The sequence below is a fragment of the Taeniopygia guttata genome, chromosome W (assembly GCF_048771995.1).
Source record: "Taeniopygia guttata chromosome W, bTaeGut7.mat, whole genome shotgun sequence".
Classification (NCBI taxonomy): Eukaryota; Metazoa; Chordata; class Aves; order Passeriformes; family Estrildidae; genus Taeniopygia; species Taeniopygia guttata.
Window position 1 is genome coordinate 23,395,245 of NC_133064.1, and position 16,984 is coordinate 23,412,228.

Consider the following 16,984-nt stretch of genomic DNA (forward strand, 5'->3'; position numbering starts at 1 on the left):
TTAACTAGTGAAAACCGTATTCAATAGTCTAGAATTAATTTTATAAGTTTATATTACTTAGTATAGCTAACAGATACTATCAAGGAGCATGTATGCCCTTTGACATATTACACAATATAGTAATTGTCCAAATCCTCTCAACTAAGACAGCTTTAGACTTCAGGTTTCTATTGTTTAATTATAATTTATTTCAGATAATTTTATTTTAATAAATACCAAACAATTTGAAATAAAAAACCACTCTTTGCTATTGGGAAAGTCACATGACCAGGAAACAAATTGTTTATGAACAAGGAAACATCGGTATTACCTATTAAAAATAAGATTCTGTAATATAAATAGCATCAGAAATGTCTAACAGACTAGTGACAACTTCATTTTAGACTGCATCTGTTTGAAATTATTTTTCTTAATAATTCAGTAGTTTCCTTGTGAAGTATTTTTAACTCTTTCTACTAGTAATGTGACATATCTTATGACATATTCTCAAAGTATGAAACTCACACTATAAAAGCCGCTCCTGGCCCTGAGAAATACAGTATTTCATTGTTTGGTACAAAAATGTCCTGCTTCCAGAACTGCAGGGGTGACTTCTGCTTTTTCTGCTTCTCCCTACTTTAACAACATGAATTTTAGCATAAGATGTGGCTTTTTGCACAGTGAAGAAAACACCATTAACTGTGAAAACAAAAAGGTGAGAAAATATTTCTGTTTAGAAAAATTTCAGTGGTGAAACAGTAAAAAGGCATTTCCCATGGGAACAATTACTAACTAGATTCTGAGGAGTTATTAATCAATTAGGTTTAATGCTTTTTCTGTACATGAGAATATTTTGGAATACTGATACTATTCCTCACAAATTGAATCAAGTATTAGAATTCCGCAAGCTAGTTTAATAAAAAGTCTCCTACCACATATTAAATTCATAAAAGAAAATAAACATAAGAGAAATATTTACTTAACAAGGAACAACTGTTTTAGATAAACATATTTGAAAACACAGCAGGGTTTATATGTCCCTAAATAGTTCAGTTGTTTTAGATTTTTTTTGTTTGCAAATCTGCTGGTTTTGTTACTCTCTGGAAAGGCAAACTGCTTTTGAAAGGCTTGTGGCAACGTAGTCAAAACAAATGCTTCTGAAAGCTTTCAATAGTACTTTTTCAATTTACAAAATGTGAAAACATCTTTCAATTAGTAAAAAAAAATAGGCTAATATACTTTTTTTTTTAAATTAATTTGTGAAGGAATGTAGCATAATTGCCCAGACTCATACCCATTCACTCTTCAGATACTGGTAGCTAGCTCTTCTTGACACAAGCCTCTCTATATTAACCCAGAGAAATGTGTACATGGCCAGTTAGCCCAAGCAAAATAGTCATTCAGCTTTCCCCAAATTTAAACTATCATAAATTACCATTTGGACAGCATTAGAAAGAAATTGAAGCATACAAGGAATAAACTATATTTTCTTTTTATATCAAAATGTACTCTTGAAAATGTGTTTGGCACAGTGCTAAATCATATAGTTAATACTAAATACTGCAGGATACAATAAACCCCTGGAGTTAACTTGTGTTTACACCCTTTAAGGGATAAAAATAAAAAGATATTAGTTATTCAGAAAGCCTATAAAACTGTATAAACAATATTTTGTCTTGTTTTGAAAACCCCTAATATAGTAAATTTTACATAAAAGACCGCAAAATAATATAAATGGATTTAAACAGATCTTTACAATAAGAAATTCAAATGGAAACAGACAAGTGACAAAGAGAAGTAAAAAAATTTATTGCAGTATGCATTCCACCAGATTTGCTGGGGATCCCTTTTCTTGTATTATTTCAGGGTGACCTAATATATCAAAATCTACATTTACAAAAACTCCTCCTGCAGATAGGTCATAGATACTGCATGCGTTGTTTTTTTTTTTTTCCCTTAACAGAAAAAATTATATATCCGGGAGATTCTGCCACTTTACAGCCTGTAAAAACAATGCTTCCCTGGAAACTGGGCTACGCTAAAGAAAGCCATCCGCTGCTAGGTTAAACTCCAAGAACACTTTATTAAGAACATTAACAGACTAATTTTCAACATTCACTTATTTATTTTTTAACAGAAAGGTTTTTTTTCAAGGTATAAACAATTTTTTAAACTATAATACAGTGGGAGTAAAAATGAACTGAGAAGTTTCTGCTGCACAACAGCGAAGGAAGCTCCCACATAAATGTTTATCAAATATTTCCTTCTTTTTTCTTGCGTCCCAGATTCCATTCTTACTCTTCATTTAACTGATTTTTTTTTTTTTTGCCAGAAAGTTGATCTCTCAAGTTTTTCTGTTATTTCAATTCCTGTTAATTTGGCTGTGTGTACAAATTCATTAGCTGGAAGTTCCATCCTTGGCAGCATACAGCGATCGTAAATTTTGAACAACTTTATTAGTCAGCTTATTAGCACTCGTTAGAGCAATTTTTTTGTAAATAATGTCTGACTCTTTAATAGTGTCTACCCAAGGCACCAGTTTGCGGCCATCACGGCGCTTAGCCTCAGTCCAGGAGCCACTGTAGGAGCCTGCCATCCACTGAACACTGAAGCCATTGCTGGTTTTCTGTACTACTCTTGCAATTTGTGGTCGGTCTTTGTACTTTGGACAGCAAATAGCGATGACATCCATGACATCAACACTTTCATTCATCTGTGCTGCCAACTCTGTAGAGTCTGAATTTCGTTTTGACCTTCTCAATGACTAAAACATTGGGGGGAAAAAAGACCAAGTGTTACACAAAAGAACTTTAGTGAAATTATTGCTTTTATTGCTTTTAATCCCTTGACGCCGGGAGTTGGGATTCCCCGGCACACATTCCATTGCCGGCAATGAGACGCACCGCGACCGCCAGCGCCAAGGGGTTAACATATCCTTGTAAAACCACATACTCTTAATTGTACCCGTGTCTTTATCTCTTATTGATATATAAAATTATATATACACACAAATCATAAAGCTACATAAAAACTTGGCAACAATAGAAAGGATAACACACAGTACATTCCAAAGGAAAATTAATAAATTTTTATATGGGATAAATCTCATTTTCTAGTTTGTGTTTTTTTTTTTTATTGTCTTTTCTGTTAAACTTTCTACAAAACTTGTATAAATGGTTAAGTAGAGAATTTCTATCTACAAAATGCTTTTTTTCATGTAGATTACATTACTTGGTGTACATTTAATATAATAGACTGACATTTATAATCACATAAAAATAATTTTACGTAATACGCTGTGAAATACGTTGACTCCTCCTCCGCCTCACCCCTGAAGTGCCTCCTCCTCTATCCTCCCCATCACTTTCATCATCCTCTGTCTCAGCTGCATTGTTTTTAGGGCTGCCTCCTCCAAGAAGCGAGGTAATTGCTTTGTTCCGAGCATTTGTGCTAGCTGACACCTCTCCATCTTCTTCCTCTTCATCAGGATCCAAATGTTCCATAAGGAGCTTGAACTATTAAATAAACCCCCCAAAAAACAGATCAGTTTACATTCAAACTTTAAAAACAGACATTCATATCACACTACATTAAATAAAAAAACAAATGAAAAGTTAAAGAAACAGTGTAAAATAAATGGCAGAAAACTTCAAACTTCAATTTACTTTCATTTTCTAGTAGATATGGAAAAGCGTTCTTCCTGTGTTTCCAAAATTGCAAGTTTTCTCTAGTTAATATTTTAAAGAATTGAAAAAGAAAAAAGAAAAACAAAGGGTAAATACACTAGATCTAGTCTCTGTTCCTATGGCAGAAAGTCAGGGATAAAGTGAACAAGTTATATGGTAGTGTTATACAAGATGGATACCATAAATTAGAAAATACTCTGCAAAGATAAATATCCTTCAGTTGAAATTAATTTTTGTTGTGTTTAAATTTATTAGAATACTTTGAAAGGTAATACTGTTAAACATCCTGAAAGGAAATTGTGAGTTATCATAGATTCATCACAAAAGATTACCAGAAACATAACATTTTGAAATCTTCTTCCAATACATCAGCATCTACTTTCAAGTTTACACTGTTACCTAGTTTGAAAGGATTTCAGATTTTCTGCAAAGCAACTTTACTTACATCTAAGTACTGTTTTACTATACTCCTCTTCACTTCTTCAGTGATCTTAGAATTAGCCATATCACTCCGCAGAAAATCCAGAGTTTGTTTTGGATGGAAATATACTCCTGTCTTCCTGTTTATAGCCTTATCATACACTTTTGCAGATTCAGATGGAGAATATTTCTGAATTTTACTATTAAAAGAGAACAAAAGGGAAGAAAGAGCTTTTAAGCAAAGTCCAGAACAATTTCAAGGAAAAGTTTTTAAAAATATTAAATATAAGTAGTTATATTTTAACCATTCTGTATATATTAGACATCCTGGTAAGAAATGAAATCATTACTTTTTCTAAGCCAGTTTCATTACATTCAACCGATTCTATTTATGTTTTTCTCTTATACAAATCTACTGCAATTATTAACAATCAACTAAACACCTCCCTCCAACTTCTTCCAAACTTTATCCTTAAAAAGAACTCACTAGATAACAAGATGGCCTATTGTCTAAATATCCTTACCTATCAGAGAATCCACAGAGGTTCTTTAAATGCTGTTTCAGCATCAAAAGTAATAATATGCCTTGGGAGACATTTGCAAATTCAATTAAAGGAGCTGAATTTTCTGGTAAACATTTCATCACGGCATTTATATCATTTTCTTCATCAGAATCTGAATCAGAGTTTACTCGTTTCCGTAACCTCCGAGGCTTAGAAGCTTCCTCCTCACTTTTGCTCTCACTACCACTGTTACTGTCACTCTCAGTCTCCTCGTCTGATGAAGGCTTTCTTTCCTTTTTTTTGTCTTTCACCATAGACTGCGAGACAGAGAAGTTAACACACATTCCAAAATTAGGGTAAGTAGCATCATGTACATTTCTAAAAAAATCATTATTGACTTAAATTAGGAAAAAAATCCCTGAACAATGTTATTAATTCATAACTTGATTTTCATAACTTTATATTCAAAGATTAAAATAATTTATGACAAAAAAAATTGCTGAATTCAAGGTCCCTGAAAAATTGATCCAAAGTCCACTTTTTTTGCAAGGTGGTTACAGAAAGAACTGAAGCAAGAAGTACTCCACTGGCATGTTATTCTTAAAAAGACTGCCCAAGTTTCTTATTGGCAACGGTAAAATGAAATAAAAACCAAATACAATAAATCAAGAAGAAAATTTCTTTTTTCTTCACCTGAATATAATTTTTGCATGTTACATATATTTCCATATGTACATTGGTACAAACTAGTCCAAGCTGGCTTTAATCCTTGTCTCTGTTAAAATCCTATGACACTAGTTACACTGCTGACCAGAGAGCCCCTCAAATCAGCATATACAGTATTAATAATATCCAGTTCCACTACTTGTAGAGCTACAGAATTTCATACCTGCATTATTACTGCACATAGTATGCTTTTTCATAACACAAAACTTAAGATGTCCCAAGCAGGATTTCATCCTCTACATTCTGGTCCCCCATCTAAAGAAGCTGTCTTTTTCTAGCAAATTAAAAATTGACTTTGGTAGGGTGAGAATTCAAAGCAGTGTTCTTTTCAGGTATCAACTCTGACTTGTACTTACTATTCAGATTTGAAATTCTAGAAATGGGTTTGCTTCCTGACAGTTTGGACCTTCTACTGTTAAAGTTGTCCAGGAAATGAAGACACTGAAATCTTTAAGAATCACAGAATGGGTCAGGTTGGAAGGGACCACAGTGGGTCATCTAGTTCCACCTCCTTGTTCCAGCAGGGTCATCCCAGAGCACATGGCACAAGATTATGTCCAGATGGGTCTGGAATATCTCCAGCAAGGGAGACTCCACACCCCTTCTGGGCAATCTGTTCCAGTGCTCGGTCACTGCACAGAGAAGTTCTTCCTCAAGTTCAGATGGAACCTTCTGGGCATCAGTTCCTGCCCATTCCTCTTGTCCCATTGCTCCCATTGCTGGGCCCCACTGAGTTGAGCCTGGTCCATTCTCTGACCCTTCCCTGCAGACACTGACAGACATTGATAAGGTCCCCTGACAGATGACTCCTCTTGAGGCTGAACAGTCCCAACTCCCTCAGCCTTTCCTCATAAGAGAGGTACTCCAGTCCCTTAATCATCCTCACAGCCTCTGCTGGACCCACTCCAGGAGCTCCATGTCTCTCCTGTCCTAAGCAGCCCAAAACTGGACAGCACAAGAAACAAAGGCCTTTTTCTTACAGTGTTGTGTATTGCCATAGCAACAGATACTATACCATTATTGGGGTTCTTATATGCTATCTTAAGAAAAGACATTGCATACTCTTTCCTTGCAATAAAGAATGTATTTAAATTCTCCTAGGTGACACATATGGCATTGCCATCAGCTACTTGACAACAAAAGAAAAAGTAAATGGGATTTTGTTATTACAATTATGCATGCAATTATTATTAATTCAAATTAATTCATAAATATTAGGGAATTATATAGATTTAATATTAATATCTCATAAATTGTCATTCATTTTTAATAACATAAGCAGCAATATAAGAAAAAATTTTAACTAGTGTCTACCAGATACAGGTCAGAACAGAAAGGGTTGTTTTTTAACTACCAGTTACAAACTAACAATACTGGTCCATATCATAATAATGGTATGGTATTCAATGAAAAGTTGACCAAATTATATAGAAGCTTATGCTGCCACCATAATAAATATACTAAAATATAAATGTACATACCTCTTTAAATGACTGTAGTAGGTTGCTACCAGAAACGGATAATGTAATGTCTATATGATGCATTATAAACAGTGGCTCTTCCTGTGTTTGATAAGGAAAACAGGCTAGATTGTCTGCTATGTACAAGAGCATATTCACCTCTGTTTTCTGGAAGTTAAAAAAAGTACATATAAATAGACATACAAATATCTTATTATATACTTATCCTGTGTTCCTAACAGTTAAAAAAAAAAAGAAATCACAAATTTTATTCCACATTCCCCCGAAATGCACTCTAAACAACATATATATATATATATATATATGTGCAAAATTTAGTCATACCTAAAGATACATTATTCCTAAACAACCTAAACTGAGTACAGAAAGATACTGAATGATGCAAAAGCGAGTAATGCATTCTATTAGGTAAATACCTTATATTATAAAGCAAAACAAAGTACCTTAGGGAAATAAAGCTATCAATAATTATGTCATAAAAATATATTACAAAAGGAGAATTTAAGCTTGCAATGGTATTTTTTTTTAAGTGAAGGAAATGTGGTGCTTACTGCAGTATCATCAAAGAGGTTGAGTAAGGAAATAAGAAATGCTCGTCTATGTTGACGGTTCCCTCGAATCATGGAGTATAGGTGTGAACACAATGCATTGGATGATTCATCATGTCTAAAACCTCTCACAGGATCCTGTGGGCAGGTATTGATTGCCTGTTGTACCTGGTAAGACATCTTCATACCAGCCACTGCTTTCATCTGAAATGGAAAAGTACTTATTTTTATTTAAATAATTGCTTTCAAGCAGTAACACTGAAAGTGGGAAGTAAACAAATGCCTGACAACAGAAACTTCTAGACACTTTAAAATCTTTTTTTCCTTTAAGTGGTTCCTCATCTGAAGTTTAACTTTTAAACAAGCACTGAGGTGCACTACTGCCTTTTGAGAAAGCATACAGATTTAAACAGAATTTGTGATAGAGATCAAAATGTATTGTGAACTGCTTCTGTGTTAGAAACATACAGATGATCTGTTTACCAACTACAGCCAGGTACCCAAATTTAAACAATTTTTAAGAACCATAGATTCATAGAATATCCTGAATTGGAAGAGACTCACAAGGATCATCAAGTCCACCTCCCGGCCCTGCACAGGACACCCCAACAATCCCACACTATGCCTGAGAGTTTGTCCAAACAGTTCTTAAACTCTGGTAGTGTTGGGGCCATGACCACTGCTCTGGGGAGCCTGTTCAGTTCCTGACAACCCTCTGGGTGAAGAACCTTTTCCTACTATCCAACTTAACCTTCCCCTGACACAGCTCCAGCTGTTCCCTTAGGTCCTGTCACTGGTTACCACAGAAGAGAGAACAGTGTTTGCCCCTCCTCTTCCCTTAATGAGGAAGTTGTAGACTGCAATGAGGTATCCCCTCAGTCTCCTCCAGCTGAACAGACCAAACGCCCTCAGCTGCTCCTCATATGGCTTCCCCTCAAGGCCCTTCACCATCTTTGTGCCCTCCTTTGGATGGTCTCTAATAGCTTTATATACTTATATTGTGGTGACCAAAACTGCCTCCAGGACTTAAGATGAGGCTGCCCCAGTGCAGAGCAGAGTGGGACAATCCCCTCCTTTGACCTGCTGGTGATGCTGTGCCTGATGCCCCCCAGGACACAGTTGGCCCTCCTGGCTGCCAGGGCACCGCTGACTCAAATTCAACTTGTCATCGACCAGGACCCTCAGGTTCCTTCCCACAGCTGCTCTCCAGCCTCTCATTCCCCATTCTGTCTGTACATCCATGGTTGCCCCATCCCAGGAGAAGAATCTGGCACTTGCCTTTGTTAAACTTCATATGGTTGGTGACTGCCCAGTCCTCTAATTGGTCGAGGTCTCTCTGCAGGGCTTCCCTGCCTTCAGTGGAGTCAACAGTTCCTCCCAGTTTTGTATTGTCTGTGATCTTGCTCAGTATCCCTTCCAGTCCTGTGTCCAGGTCATTAATGAAGATATTGAAGATCCCTATGGAACCCCACTAGTGACAGGCCACCAGTCTGATGTCACCCCATTCACTATAACCCCTTGTGCCCCACCCATGAGCCAGTTGCTCACCCAACCACATGATGTGTTTATCCAGTTGGGGGCTGAACATTTTGTCCAGAAGGATCCTGGGAGAGACAGTATCAAAAGATTTGCTCAAATCCAAAAAGATTATATCAACTGGCTTCCCTTGATCAACCAGGTGGGTTACCTTGTCATAAAAGGAAATCAGGTTTGAGAAGCAGGACTTTCCCCTCATGAAGCTGTGCTGGCTGTGACTGATGACTGCATTGTCTTTCAGGTACTTTTCAATACCTCCCAGAATAATCTCCTCCATAACTCTACAAGGCACTGAAGCGATACTGACAGGCGAGACTTGGAGGCCTCCTTCTTGCCCTTCTTGAAAATGGAGACAATATTCCCCAGCTACCAGTCAGCTGGGACCTCTCCAGATTCCCAAGACCACTCACAAATCATTGAGAGAGGTTTTGGAATCACATCAGCAGCTCTGAGTAGCCTGGGATGAATCCCATCACGCCCCATAGACTTATAGGGATCCAGCTGGAACAGCAGAACCCACACATTTTCAGGGTTGACTGGGAGTTGATCATTCTCATAGTCATGGTCCTTCAGCTAAGGGCACTAGGACCCCCTTGGTCTGTCACTGGTGTTGAAAACAGAGACAAAGAAAGCATTAAACATCTCTGTCTCGTCCATGTCCTTGTTTGTGAGGTGGCCATTCTCATCATGGAATGGGCTGATGTCATTTTTGCACTGCCATTTACTACTGACATTTAAAAAGGCTCTTTTTATTGCCCCCCACAATCGTGGTTTAAGCCCAGCTGGAAATTAAGCACCATGCAGATGCTTGCTCAACCCCCCTCTCTACTCCCACCCTGGTGGAATGGGAAGGAGAATCAGAAGGATAAAAGACAGAAAATTCCTGGGTTGAGAGAATGTCAGTTTAACAAGGAAAGCAAAAGCCACGCACAAAAGCAAAGCAAAACAAGAAATTCATTGAGCCCTTCCCAAGGGCAGGCAGGTGTTCAGCCACCTCCAGGAGAGCAGGGCCCCATCCTGTGCAACAGTGACTTGGGAAGATGAACACCATCACTCCAAATGTCCCCCCCCCCCCTTCCTCCTTCTTCCCCCTACTTTACATGCTGAGCATAATGCCATATGGTCTGGAATATTCGTTGGGTCAGTTGGGGTCACCTGTCCAGGCTGTGTCCCCTCCCAACCTCCCATGCACCCCCAACTCCCTCCCCAGCGTACAAGGAGCAGAAAAGGCCTTGGCTCTGTGCAAGCTCAGCAATAACAAAAACATCTCTGTATTATCAACTCTGTGTTCAACATAAACCCCAACACAGCCCAATGCCAGCCTCTGGGAAGAAAATTAACTCTACCCCAGCCAGAACCAGCACAACTGTCCAACTCCAGTTGAGCTTTGGCCACACAGATTTTCTCCCTCCAATGGTGAGCAGCATCTCTGTATTCTTCCCATACCACCTGACCTTGCTTCCACTGGGCATACACCTTCCTTTTTAGCCTTATTTCCAAGAGAAGATTCCTGTTCAGCCAAGCTGCCCTTCTGCCTTGCCTGCCTGACTTCTGACATCTGGGAATTGACTACTCCTGTGCCCTTAGGACGCGATGTTTAAAAAGTGAGAAGCACTGATGGTCCCAGCACCTGCAAAAGTATTTTCCCAGGGGACCTTATTTGATATTTCCCTGAGCAGCCTGAAGTTTGCTCTCCTCATGACTAGAGTTGAGGTTTTGCTGGCACTTTCCTTCCTGGCAACAGAGATTTTAAACTTGATTGCTCAGTGGTCACCGTGGCCAAGATGGCCGCCAGTCACCACTTCATTCACAGACTCACAGAATATGGTGAATTGGAAGGGACTCACAAGCATCATCGAGTCCAACTCCTGGCCATGCACAGCACCATCTCGAAGAATCACATCATGTGCCAAGAGTGTTGTCCAAATGCTTCTTGAACTCTGTCAGGCTTGGTGCTGTGACCAGTTCCCAGTGGAGCCTGTTCCAGTGCCCAACCAGCCTCTGGGTAAAGGACCTTTTCCTGATATCCAACCTAAACCTACCTTGACACAGCTCCAGCTGTTCTCTCGAGTCCTGTCACTGGTCAAAAAGAGATCAGTGTCTGCCCCTCTTCTTCCCCTCACAAGGGAGTTGTAGACTGTGATGAGGTCTGACTTCAGTTATGTATGTCTTTGGATGCCATGAACAGTGCAATGCTCAAATTTCAGTGGAATACAATTAGATTTGTAAAGTCCCACAATGTAGTATACACACTGAACTAACACTGAGGCCTTCTGAAATAAGGAGGGGTGCTGCAACTCAATTTCAGATCTTTAGCAGAACTATCGTCACCATGCCACAACTCCACAAGTCTTCACTTAGCCCTCAGATTTTCCTTTCAGCAAGATCTCTCAGTTCTTAAAATCTTCCTAAGTTCCTTCTGCTTAGATTATAATTTATAAAGCATTGATGTCTTAAAGTTTTAATACATATATACTGACCTCTACTTTTACAAAGTGCTCTCTCTTAATACAGGAAAATCATTGCTAAAATTATGAAACAGCTGTCCTTACCTCTTATCAAATAAATGATCTTAACATACTATTCCGTGAGGAAAACACTACTGTGGATTATAAATTAAAGGAATTTTTAGACTGGAAGAGATGCTTCAAATTATTATATCCTTTCTATTTCTACAAACAGAAATTTCCAATCAGGGGAAAGAGCTGGGATCTTCTTTACAACTGCTTATAGTTATTGCTATTGTTTATTTGTTATTTATATTATTTTTCTGCAGCTGAGGCCTATCCAAGTGTTGAGTCACAAGAGAATGTAACATAACAGTATTTTGTAAAATGATAAATAAGAATTACTTACATGAATGAATCCAGCATACTTTTTGTCTATTTCCACCAATTGCTGGTCAGCTTTGTTTCGCATAGAGGGCTCTGGATCTGTGCCCATAGCAATTAAGTACGGCACACACTTGAAAAAAAAAACAAATGAAATTATTATTTAGAGTCACTGTATCTCATCTTTCTCACTCTTTGCTCTTTTCTTACAGTATTGTTTATGTTATATTCTGACTACTGCAGAAACTAGAATAGGAAGCTTTATGCAACTTACTACCTGACTACTTTTTTCAAGTAAGTAGTACAAAATACACAAAAGACCGGTGTTATCATAGAATAGTTTGGGTTGGAAAAGACCTTAAAGGTCATCTAGTTCCAACCCTCTGCCATGGGCAGGGACACCTTCCACTAGACCAGGTTGTTCCAAGCCCCGTTCAACCTGGTGCTTCCAGGGATGGGGCAGCCACAGCTTCTCTGGGCAACCTATTCCAGGGCCTCACCATCCTCATGGGGAAGAATTTCTTCCTAATATCTAATCTAATCCTACTCCCTGTCAGTTTGAAGCCATTTCCCTTCATCCTTTTACTACATGCTCTTGTAAAAGTCCCTCTCCATCTTTCTTGTTGGCTCCCTTCAGGTCCTGAAAGTTCACAGTTAGGTCACCCCAAAGCTTCCCTTCTCCAAGCTGAACAATCCCAATTCTCTCGGCCTTTCCTCATAGCAGAGGTGCTCAGTCCCTCTGATCATCTTGGTGCCTCCTCTGGACTTGCTCCAATAGGTCCATGTCCTTCCTATGCTGGGGACCCCAGAGCTGGAGGCAGCACTGCAGGTGGGGTCTCACCAGAGCAGAGGAGCAGAATCCCCTCCTCCTCTGCTCCCCACACTGTGGGATCAGTCCAGCCCACAGGGGGTTTCTGAGTGCCAGCGCACACGGACGGGGCATGTCCAGCCTCTCACCAACCCGCACCCCCAAGTCTCTCTCCCCAGGACTGTTCTCGATCTGATTATCCCCCAGCCTGGATTGATCCTGGGGATTGCCTGACCAAGGTGTAGCACCAGCACTTGGTCTTGTTAAACCTCATGAGATTCCAAGGGGCCACTTTTTGAGCTTGTCCAGGTCCCTCTGGATGGCCCTGTCCTTCAGGTGTGTCACTTCCCCCACTCAGCTTCATGTCATCTGCAAACCTGCTGAGGGTACTGTCAATACCTTTGTATGTGTCATTAATGAAGATATTAAATAACACTGATCCCAATATAGACCTCTGAGGGACACCACTAGTCACTGATATCCATTGAGACTCGGAGGCATTATAAGTGACAGACATTGTGTGACGTTTCAGGTAGTATTTCCAGTTCCCTCAAACTCTAAAGTCAATTTACACTACAAAAAATACCATTTAATAAAACCCAAAGCACACACCACCAGTTATGACTGAACATGCACAATGGTTGTGTTATACACAAATAATTAAAAAAATATTATGTAAGCAAAGAATAATGGTGATGATAACTGAAGTTCTGACATTGACTCTGAAATTCTATAGTGTTTGGAGGACATGGGAATTGAGGTGGAGACAAGCTGTCAGTTTTCAGGATAAAGAATTAAAGAAAAGAGCTTGGGATACACGTTAAATTCGTAACAGAAATATGCTCCAATGTACATTTGCACATGCACTTTAGGCACTGGCTGAGCTTTTAGATCTTGATCCAAAGACAAGAAAATACAGCATTTGGAAACTAAATTTCAAAATATGCTTTCTGTAAAGGCCCCTTGCTACAATAAGAGATTACTGTAACATAGCTACAAGAGAAAAACTAAAAATGTATCTATCAAGTGTAAAAAGCTCTGAAACCTGAAGACCAAAACAAAAATTCACATCATAAAAGGTTACCATACCTGAACAGGATGGATGAGACCCTGGTTTAATGTCAGTGCAATGACATTTAGAGCAAAGTGGCGTACACTGGACTGGGTATGAAAGAAAGCCTCAAGGACCTGTTTGAGATACAGCTGCATGATGGAACTACTCATCCCTGAGGAAATATCACCCATTTCTTTCAGATCTTCCTGCTTTGCTACTTTTTTCCCTGTAAAAAGGATGAAAGCATTAGCACACTGACCACAGTATAATAATTTACTTTGCTATTATTTGATGCATACTTATCTTTAAGCTTTATAATACAAAGACATTTCAGCCATCTTAGAATGGGTTTATGAGCTCATGAAACATAAAGCAGTCTGATAGCAAATATACTTAAAAAAATTAAAGTCACACAAATTTAAAGTCTCATTCCTCAAGAAAGGTTTTATTTTTTACAATTTCTTAATTTGTATCTGCTAATTAACCTTAGAGAATATTTTGATAAAAAGTATTACTATCATCGTTACAGCAATTATGCATTCTGGATTGCTTTCAGGATCCTGAAAGTAAATAATAAGCTACATACCTCAATATACCTATCAACATAATGAATTCTTGAAAATTATTCTAAGATATCTCGTGTACAATATTACTACTCAGATAACAATCTTAAATTACTCAGTTCATGTATATAGTAATTGTATGCAAGAAAGTTAGATTTTGCCTGCCTCAGCACAGAAGAACTCAGCACTTACAGTCTCTGTCTGCCTGCTGCATACGTGTATCCTCCTCCTGCAAGTAGGTCTGGAGGTTTTTTAACACCTGGATTTTTAAGTTTACCGAACAGTTCTTGTCTGAAAGAATGCTGTTGTACAGGGTCTTCACTTCCTGTTCAAACATTAAACTTGGGTGTTGTATAAATGCAAAACCTAAGGGTGGAGAAAAGAGGAAATATTCCATATTATTAACGAGAAATTGTATTTCTGCTTCTGAAGTCTTTCTTCAAGATAGACGTATGAAATTTATCTCCTCCCAAGTGTAGTGCCAACAAACAATATTGCTTTTTCATATGGACACCATTCTAAGTTTATAAGGAGTTCTATTATTTGTCTGATAGATAAAGATGGGGTCCCGATGCAGGGCAGTTGAACTAAGAGTTATATAGGTCTGGAAGCATGTCCAGTGTACTGGTCTGCATCTCAATGACTAGGAGGTCTCCCAAGAGCAAGGGAGGAACATTGCTAAAAAATTACTCATTGCTTTTCTAACACATTTGGAGAAAAACATTGTGCTGAAGCTATGAAGAGTTATTCATATGGAGACAGAGAAAATGTAGAAAAATTGCTAAATATCCTGGGTATTTAAACAATAAAATCTTTTTAAAAATATAGCAAACACAATAAAATAAAATTTAGACCTCTCGCTGTTATTATTCATATACCTATTAAGTTCGTGTCTTGAAAATTACCTGAAGCATTCCCAAGACTACATCTGTTAGAAGATACACACTATAGAACTGCTTTTAGCTGCAGCCTTACCCTTGACAAAGAACTGGTTATTCTTAGTCAGGGAAGTCTTTATTTCATAAAAAGTTTGATCTAAATAAGTAACAGCATATATAATTTTAGATCGTATATGTAGATTTAGGAGTGTGGCCAACAGACTCTTACAGAGTATCATAAATAAATGGTAATGGGAACATAATTTCCCAATTTAAACTATATTTAACTATTTGATTAATTTTTTTAAGACTGTGAGAAAAGCAAACATTAAGTGTATTTTTCACGACCATAGGAAACTAAGATTCTGAATGAACACACAGAAAACATAAACATAAAAGAAGAATGGGGGAAAAAATGAAAGCAAATAAAATTATGTGAAAGCAATGTATAAAAGTGGGTGTAACAAATGGAAGACTGAGTCAGGTTTTTAAAACTGGCTCTGTGCACACAAAAAAGACAGTGTAGGTAAAGGCTAAGACTAGGGCAAGATCTAAGTGCATTTAAGATCTCGTTTCAATTTCAAAACAGGAAAAGGAAAGACGGCAGGGGAGATGGAGGGGAAAGAGGTGAAAGGAAAAGGAATGATGCTCCTCTTTGAAGTACGTAGTATAATTGTCCACTCTATACAGGTGTATATTGATGTTTATAACTTGACCACCAATGAGGAAGTCCAACCAATTTCTTATGTTTAATTTTGAAAATGGAAAGAACTTGCATGTATGTGTAACAATACATAACTCTCTTTCTTTCATTCATTTATTTAAAAGAATCTAAAACCACCAGTACTCTTAGGGAAATTATTATTTTTCCATCCCCTGTAAGCAGGGAAGAAATTTTACTTGGCATAAGAATTTGTCATAGGGGATGAAAAAAGGCAACTGCTGTGTTCATTTAAGGACTGACTTCACATCTTGGGGCTGCTCTCACACCACTTCTCTTCATACCTTTGTTTTCACTCTGTTAAGGTTAAGCACTGAACTTGGCTAAGACACTACCTGTTAGATACTAACAAAATTTTTTATCCTCAATCTGCCTTGCAAGTACACATCTGGAAGAGAAGCATAACCATAACGCTTATGGTTAAACTCAATCTCTCAACAGCAGTGACACATCCCAAAGCAAAGGTTAAAACTGTTGAGTGTCCTTACTGTAAGGACTAATAATTACCAAAAGGAAAGTACACACTCTTCATTTGATGCCTTCAGTGCATATAAATTTTGAATTAGCTTGTTAGTAATTTTCACCTTATTGCTGCACATAAATGTTGAATGTATTTGACAACTTGATTAAATATTACCAGCCTGTAAAACAGAGCTTTGCACTGCCTACTACATCTCTGTATACCCAAGCAGCTACCTTCAAAGTGGAACCAGTACTTAGATGAGACTAATATATCACTGAAAACAGTTGCCTGAGGTTTAATTAAGATAAAGACTGACATGTTTACAGGATGAGAAAAAAGAATTTAAAAATCTGAAGAATGCCTACTGATAGTCACTCCTGTTTTCTCCTCTTCCCCAAACTGATCACAGTTCAGTCTGTAATTCAGGAACATTTCTGATGAATACAACACAGCCTCCATGAGTAAAGCAATCATGTCTATGGTTAGGAAAGCAGCCCCTATCCCATGTGCAATATTTTGTATAGAACAATTAAATTAGAATGGACTACAGTGTGTTGTGCATCTTGATACAATACCTAGAAAAACCTCCAGCTAGTTGTTAGCACCATAGCACTGTTCTTGCAACAGAGGCAACTCTAAAGCCATTAATCCCACTCAGCTGTCTGCAATGGTTTCCTCACAGAATATCAAATCAAGATTCAGTCTCAGTCCTTATCCTCAGTCCTCCCTAGCCTGAACTGTACCAGGATATCTAAAAAGTCACCTAAACAGCAGCATAAGGAGGAAA

The 16,984-nt window shown here is 38.1% G+C and overlaps 1 protein-coding gene across 3 annotated transcripts in view; it reads right to left on the bottom strand.

Moving 5' to 3' along the window:
- Positions 1-1,764: 1,764 nt before the first annotated feature.
- The window catches only part of LOC116806872 (nipped-B-like protein), a 162,934-nt gene continuing 147,714 nt past the window's right edge, over positions 1,765-16,984 (bottom strand). For 2 of the 3 annotated variants that reach the window (XM_032744675.3, XM_032744673.3), the window contains 9 exons: positions 14,328-14,501; positions 13,608-13,798; positions 11,736-11,843; positions 7,347-7,547; positions 6,796-6,942; positions 4,610-4,905; positions 4,111-4,285; positions 3,309-3,494; positions 1,765-2,743 (listed from right to left, as the gene is read on the bottom strand). In XM_032744675.3, the coding sequence (XP_032600566.1) occupies positions 2,378-2,743; positions 3,309-3,494; positions 4,111-4,285; positions 4,610-4,905; positions 6,796-6,942; positions 7,347-7,547; positions 11,736-11,843; positions 13,608-13,798; positions 14,328-14,501 (1,844 nt within the window). In that variant the 3' untranslated portion in view covers positions 1,765-2,377. Of the gene's footprint in view, positions 2,744-3,267; positions 3,495-4,110; positions 4,286-4,609; positions 4,906-6,795; positions 6,943-7,346; positions 7,548-11,735; positions 11,844-13,607; positions 13,799-14,327; positions 14,502-16,984 lie in introns of all 3 variants that reach the window. The other variant, XM_032744674.3, reaches the window with a different exon arrangement.